General features: G+C 38.1%; 1 protein-coding gene across 2 annotated transcripts; it reads left to right on the top strand.

Moving 5' to 3' along the window:
* Positions 1-1,735: 1,735 nt before the first annotated feature.
* p2ry4 (pyrimidinergic receptor P2Y4) lies at positions 1,736-5,032 on the top strand. 2 transcript variants are annotated; one of them, XM_060885776.1, is made up of 3 exons: positions 1,736-1,827; positions 2,248-2,288; positions 2,681-5,032. In XM_060885776.1, exon 3 carries the CDS (start codon positions 2,688-2,690, stop codon positions 3,777-3,779), a length of 1,092 nt encoding a protein of 363 aa, XP_060741759.1. In that variant the 5' UTR covers positions 1,736-1,827; positions 2,248-2,288; positions 2,681-2,687; the 3' UTR covers positions 3,780-5,032. The 2 variants fall into 2 exon arrangements, with proteins under 2 accessions (XP_060741759.1, XP_060741760.1); XM_060885777.1 differs by having other exon boundaries at positions 1,800-1,827; positions 2,198-2,288.
* Positions 5,033-7,155: the final 2,123 nt, after the last annotated feature.

Genomic DNA, 7,155 nt, shown 5'->3' with positions numbered 1-7,155 from the left:
AAATCAAATCTGAGCAGTTTTCTCTTTACTCTTTTCACGCTGGATAAAGGGCATCTGCCAAATTCCGTAAATGTAAAATGTAAATGTAAAATCTTTGAGGTTGGAGACAACATAAAATTTTTTCTTCCTCATATAGTGCATATGATTCCTGTTATAGAACTGCTTTCATAGCTACGTAGTATATGTATTAAGATGCCTCATTCCTACATTTTGCCCATATCACTGCAAGAATTATCTTGAAAGTTTGCTCATCCGTGTTCATGATTGTGCTGTCTAAGTAAATATTAACTTTTTCATGCATACATAAGCCCTTTGTTTGTGAGCTGGTTATAGCTTATTGCTCGATGTGTTGTGCTTAGCATAGGATTAAATTATGATGTTCTTAATTCTTGGTCTTTGGGCCACTTGCATCATTCAAGCAAACTGGAAAGAAAAAAAGGAAGGCGTGGGTTCACAATCTTTCCCATACACAGTCTTTTGTAGTGTTTTATAGGAACATTGACACGTTTATTCAACCTTTTATCTAGGGCAGTGTTAGTGTGGGCCTCGCCCATCATGTTTATTTCTTTATGATTGTTCTACATGGTGCTAGTCAGGTGGTTCTGGGACAAATTCAATTTTACTATTGTCATTATAGTCAGTAACTGAGACATAACTGGGAGACTTAAATTATTCATCAGTACAGGAGAAGAATGTCCTCCTACAGTTGGTTAAAATAAGCATTTGTATCTGTTATGTTATGTTGGTCACATTTTAGCTCACACAATGCAACATTTGAAAAGCCATTTTTTGGTAGTCCCCGCTATATACATTGTTTTATAGTCTGAAGAAATAGCACAAGACTATGACTATACAAGAGTCAGATCAGACTAATACTTAAAATGTAATAAACTTTATAAGCTTGTGGAGACCTGACCAGCCCACCCATACAGTATGGCAGTCTTGTTGTTGCAGAACACAGCTGTATTGGATGCCTTGTATTTCTGCTATATTACATCGTCTATTCACTTGAATTAAGTTGCCTAAACCTGTTCCAGGATGACAATGCCTTCATGCACAAAGTGAGCTCCATGAAGCCATGGTTTGTTAAGTGTGGAGTAGAAGAACCTGAGTAGCCTACACAGTACCCTGACCTCAACCCCACAGGACACCTTTGGGATGAAATGGAATGCTGACTGAACACCAGGCCTCCTCACCCAACATCAAATCCCTGACTTTACTCGAGCTCTTGTGGCTAAATGGGCAAATCCCCACAGCCATGCTCCAAAATCTTGTGTAATGCCTTCCTAGAAGAGTGGAGTTTATAATAACTGCAAACCCTGGGGGCTAAACCTGGAATGGGGTGAAAATGGGGTGTGAGGGGTAAATGAGGTGAAAGCACTATCACTGGCTGTGAGAGTCAGGTGTCCACAAACATTCATTTATCCTTATAGTGTAGTGTGTGTGTGTGTGTGTGTGTGTGTGTGCGTGCTTGCGTGTGTGTGTGTGTGTGTGTGTGTGTGTGTAACTAATTCAGTTATACCGAAATTCTCTGTAGTGTATGTAATATTCATAAAAAGGAGAAGAAGAAGCTATGGGAATTTTTCCTGGAAGATTCTTGGCTCGCTTGAACGTTTCCTGTTGTTGTTCCTTTACTGTTCTTATGAGGTATTTTTATTTACAAGCTTTTAAATCGCCCTTTTCAATGAGTCGTCTGGGGGCGGGACCTCGAAACACACACACACACACACACACACACCAACACGCGCGTGCGCTGCGTTATACGGTCACTTCTTTCACTTCACACACCCTGAATGGACACAGTCACCACTCATGCGGACTCAAAAGGTTTGGAGTGTTTTACTTGTTTTCCTAAACATAGTCATGTTCTTTACTATTATAGATACATAATTTTCTCTCTCTCTCTCTCTCTCTCTCTCTCTCTCTCTCTCTCTCTCTCTCTCTCTCTCTCGCACTCTCGCTCTCTCTCTCTCTCTCTGTGTCTCTCTCTCTCGCTCTCTTTTAATTAAATGTGTAAAATCGATAATGATGACTATAGAAATGGCACGGGGAAGATTCTGCTTTAACTCGCTTTAAATGAGGAACTTGGAAGTCCTGTTACACAAAAGTAGAAATATAACTCATTGTCAGACTTTATTCTCTAATCATTATCATTAAAATCGAAGCTTGATTAATTTGATTAAACACTTTATTACAGGAATTGCAGCTTTGTATCGCCTGAAGATGCCCTTTGTCTTTCTGTTACAGACTCATTTCCAATAGAAAGCTGTGATCTAGTAAAAGTGGAAGTGAGTATTCATGGTGAAAGTGTTAACCCTTATGCTTATATAAAGATGTACATGAAGAAACGATTTCTCTCTTTTTTTCTCTATAAAATAAACATAAAACACATAAATATAAAAGTGTCCAGAATCTCACACCGGCTCATGATACACTAATATCAATAGATATCTCAGTATACGAGGTGAATTTCCTGAAGTGGGAATTGTACTCTAAAAGGTCCGCCACTGAATGAAGAATTTAATATGAGATGTTTAGGGTTAAGGGTTAGTGTTACTTTTAATATCTGATATATTCTCAATATCAGTACAATCAAACCAATATTTTTATTTGAATTGAAAGTCATATATTTGTAATTCTACAAATAGTTAATGAATGATTGCATGTTTTTTTTTTTCAGCTACAAGATGAACACACCACTTCCCTTCCTAATCAACATTTCAAGTCCTTCCCCAGGCTCGCTGGATTCTGAAAATGGCAATGAAAGCTGCCGCTTTGATGAAGAGTTCAAATACATTCTGCTGCCTGTATCGTACTCAATAGTGTGTGTCCTCGGCTTGGTGTTCAACTCCGTGGCCCTGTGGATGTTCCTGACTAAGATGCGTCCCTGGAACGCTAGCACGGTGTACATGTTCCATTTGGCACTGTCAGACATGCTATATGTACTGTCTCTTCCCACTCTCATCTACTACTATGCCAATCGCAATCACTGGCCCTTTGGTGTGGCCCTGTGCAAAGCAGTGCGCTTCCTGTTCTATGCGAACCTTTACTGCAGCATCCTTTTTCTCACGTGTATCAGCGTGCATCGCTACATGGGCATCTGCCACCCAATCCGCTCACTCTCACTAGCCAATCCACGCTATGCTCAGATGGTATGCGGTCTGGTGTGGGCAGCTGTGACCGCATGCTTGATTCCCAACCTAATATTTGTCACCACTACACAGCGGGATAATGACACATTGTGTCATGACACAAGTAGTCCCTCTGATTTTGAAAATTATGTCACCTACAGCTCGGTCGTGATGACACTGCTCTTCGGGGTGCCCTTCATTATCATCATGGTGTGTTATTGCCTAATGGCACGTGCTTTATGCCGCCCCGGAAAGATTTCTTCGAGTCAGAGGGGCAACTCGAGGAGGAAGTCCATTAAACTCATCATTATAGTGCTGGTTGTATTTGCTGTTAGCTTTGTCCCTTTCCACATCACTCGCACGCTTTACTATACATACCGTGTTCTGGAGGCTGACTGCTGGGTCCTCAACATTGTCAACTTCACATACAAAGTCACACGGCCACTAGCCAGCTCCAACAGCTGTCTGGACCCGATCCTCTATTTCCTGGCGGGCGATCACTACCGCACCAAACTTGCACGAGCATTTGCTAAGAAGCGAGTTCCTGGCAATTTGCACAATTTGCACTCTCCTCCAGATAAAAATAATGACCTTGCTTTGGTTTTCAAAAGCCCTGCTGTGCAAGCAAGTAGAGACTGTCCACACTAGAGCTGCGTGTGTGTTCCCAAACAATGTAAGTTGCTTTCTGAATTACAGCCAGGGAGAATGATGGTTGCGTTTTGATCTGCAAAGCGTCGCCGGAATTGCACAACTTCTAGGAGATGTTCTTTATGTCCATTGGTGTGAGATTCAACATGTTTACCATCTTTTGAAGGGCCACTGTCAAGATATAAACATTTACATAATGTTACCATTTAAAGTCAGTTTTGGAATACACTCCTGATCTATTTATCTTATTCTCTTAAATGCAGAAATACTCTTACATTGTTAAAACTACAGTTAGAAAACAATTCTCACGCACAATCAGTGCAATAAAATACTACAATTAAGTGTAAAAGGTGGAGATTAGTCTTCTGGTATTACAGAAATGCAGACACATACAATGGTAGACTGTTGGACAAGGACATAAAGGGTTAGAGTTTCTGGCAACTCTGGTATGCAGCTGTTTTGTCCTACAGTCTAGGAGTTTGTGTGTGTATGAACTAGAGAAAGAGTAGCAAATGACCCTGAATTTATTGTAATATGTAATAATTCGGAGACCGTGAGACCATCTACTTAATCTTTACACTTTTTTAACTAGATGCAGGCCAGGGATTTTCCTAACCATTTGGTGCTCTAAGCGAGATCCTACTTGGGTTACCTGCTGGCTCACAGGCAATAATCAGATGCTTATACCACATATACAACCAGAATCCTCACAGGATATTGGCAGTGACAAAAAGACAAAAAATATGTACTGCGTGTGTGCATGTCTGCGCACTCGCAGTAACAAAGGTACCCAGATTTATAGACAAAAATAGAGTCAAAGAAATTGTCAAGGTAACTTGTACCTTTCCTTGGCATTGCGGTTTTAGCATTAAGAGTACACCTTCTGTTCTTTATTATGGATATAAATGTGAATAATGTATAGCTTGAGTCAAGAAGAGTTTATAGATCCTAATGACCACTGATGACCACTGATGTAACAGTAAAGCTTTATTTTAAAAGCGAAAATGATAATGTATCTTCCTGTAATCATGGTACAACAAAAGATGTGTCTGTGGTGTGTGTCTATTAAAATATGACAAATGTCCTTTATTATTCAACATTTTTGTAATTATGCACTGTATATAATGTGGTCAATCTTTCATTTACAAATGTCATGAAAAACATCTTAAATAATGTGAAGTCCCCAGTAGATGTCATTTATTGTGTAATTTCCATTTGATATTAAAGATTTTATAATTCCTCTTATTACCTAACACAGTTATTTTCACTTAAGAGTGCTATGTGTGTGTATGAGAGAGAGAGAGAGAGAGAGAGAGAGAGAGTGTCTTTTGTGTATGTGTCTTCTGAGACAACATTGGTGTGTGTATGTGTGTGTGTGTGTGTACATCATTTATCATGGCTTAGACAACTATAGGAAGCTCTGTGACAGGAGGAATTAAAGGAGTGAAAAGAGATTTCATTTGATTTCTAGAGATCATTTCACATGATCTCATCAAATATTCACTGTTTACTATATTGCTCCATATTCATACTGCAGAAACACAAGCTATTGTTAAACCCGATTTTCACAAACCTATGTGAAAAAAGAGCTCATTTATTTTCTTTTAATACTTTAATTAAGAGAGGCTTCAGACATATTATTAAGAATTTAATAGAAATTAACATTTCTGGGTGACACCATAATATCACCTGCTATTTAATAATGTTATAAAAAGTCTAAGTTTGTAAATTATGGCTTTGTAACAAAGTCTATTTAAATCTTGAACACCCCTAGACATTCTTTACAATTATTGCACATTTTGTCCTCATGAGGGTTACAGTGGATCTGGAGAACACTAGGCATGAGGCAGAAGTCACCCCGTATGAGACGTCCATGTCAACATATAATTTTATATTTTTACGTTATTTCTTGTGCATTTCTTGTGCAACTATATTTTAATTTGATACATTATAATAGTACCTTTTGTCTTATAGATTTCTGCCATTATTCAGAATTGTTCACTTATATTTAATGTTTAGTTATGTAGCTCTTCTTAGGTTGGAGACTCTGAGTTTCTGTGCAACTGCCCAATACCTCTATTGGCCAGTAGATGGCCTTATTGACATCTTAAAATTAAAACCACATTAACTAAATTAATCTGAGCTCCCCGTACTCTTTGCCTGATGACTGTGTCTATGATAAATAGACCTGTTGACTGTTGCTTTTGTAGTGTGAGAGAAAAGAGGTGGTTTGAGGTCATAGAGGGCGAAACACTGGTGGACAAATGCATGTTCACTCAGTTTGTGAATTTTCCTTCATTCAGACACCATATGTGATGAGAACGAGAACAAATATCTATATCTGTACAGTTACATCAACAACTATAATAATAATAATAATAATAATAATAATAATAATAATAATAATAATAATAATATAAATTATGTCTAATGATAAACATGAGGCCATACGTCGAAACGCTAAATTTTTATTTAAGTTCCTTATTTCATGTGATTCAGAGATTCACTATATATAGACAGCTAAAATAACCAATTAAACAAATATTTGTCCATGTCCATAAAATATAAATATAATATAAAATGAATAATTTCAGCATTTTGTTTTTGAGTGTTTGAGTGTATTTAAATCAAAACCAGGGAAACATTGTGGGAATTGCAGCACTTTGCTGTTCCCCCTTTTTGTGCCTCTAATTTTTAGGGACCTAAAGTAATTTGTCATTTTTAACACTTGGTTACACTTCATTTGCAGTCAGCAAATTCCTGAAGTCTGGATTTTTTTCTGTAGTGATGCTTTGCCAGGCATTTACTGTAGCTGTACTTGGAGTGTTTTGGCTTCAGCAAGTGAACTGCATAATGAACTGCTTTCAGGTCAGGTGATTGACTTCATCATTGCAGAATATTCCACTTCTTTGCTTTAAAAAGTCTTGGGTTGCTTTTGAAGTGTGCTTCGAGTCATTGTTCAGCTGTACGGTGAAGTGCTGTCAAATGAAGTCTTAATGAAGGCTGAATCTGAGCAGATAATACAGCTCTGTACACTCCAGAATTTATCCTGCTGCTTTTGTCAGCAATCACATCATCGATAAATACAAGGGAATCAGTTCTATTGCCAGCCAAGATAAAGTGGATCATGAGCAGTTCCTTCCCTTCTTCATACTCTTCTCCTTTCCTCTGTTAATTGCTGACGTTGTCTTATCTGTCCGTAGGGTTTTGTTTCGTAGGTATATGAGATGTTTAGAACTCTAATCTTACCAGTGAATTACAAGTTCAGGTAAACACTTTGTATTTACTGTGTTAAAATTCTCTCTTGATTATTGACCTTGGCGTAGATACTCCTACCTCTTGGATTGAGTTCTTCATTTGGCCAAGTGTAGTGAAG

Source organism: Tachysurus vachellii, chromosome 13, assembly GCF_030014155.1.
Source record: "Tachysurus vachellii isolate PV-2020 chromosome 13, HZAU_Pvac_v1, whole genome shotgun sequence".
Taxonomy (NCBI): Eukaryota; Metazoa; Chordata; class Actinopteri; order Siluriformes; family Bagridae; genus Tachysurus; species Tachysurus vachellii.
This window is presented reverse-complemented; position numbering and strand designations above follow the sequence as displayed.

Bases quoted from the DNA above. Each gene is read 5' to 3' on its own strand.
- p2ry4 (XM_060885776.1), top strand. From the start codon at position 2,688: ATGAACACACCACTTCCCTTCCTAATCAACATTTCAAGTCCTTCCCCA.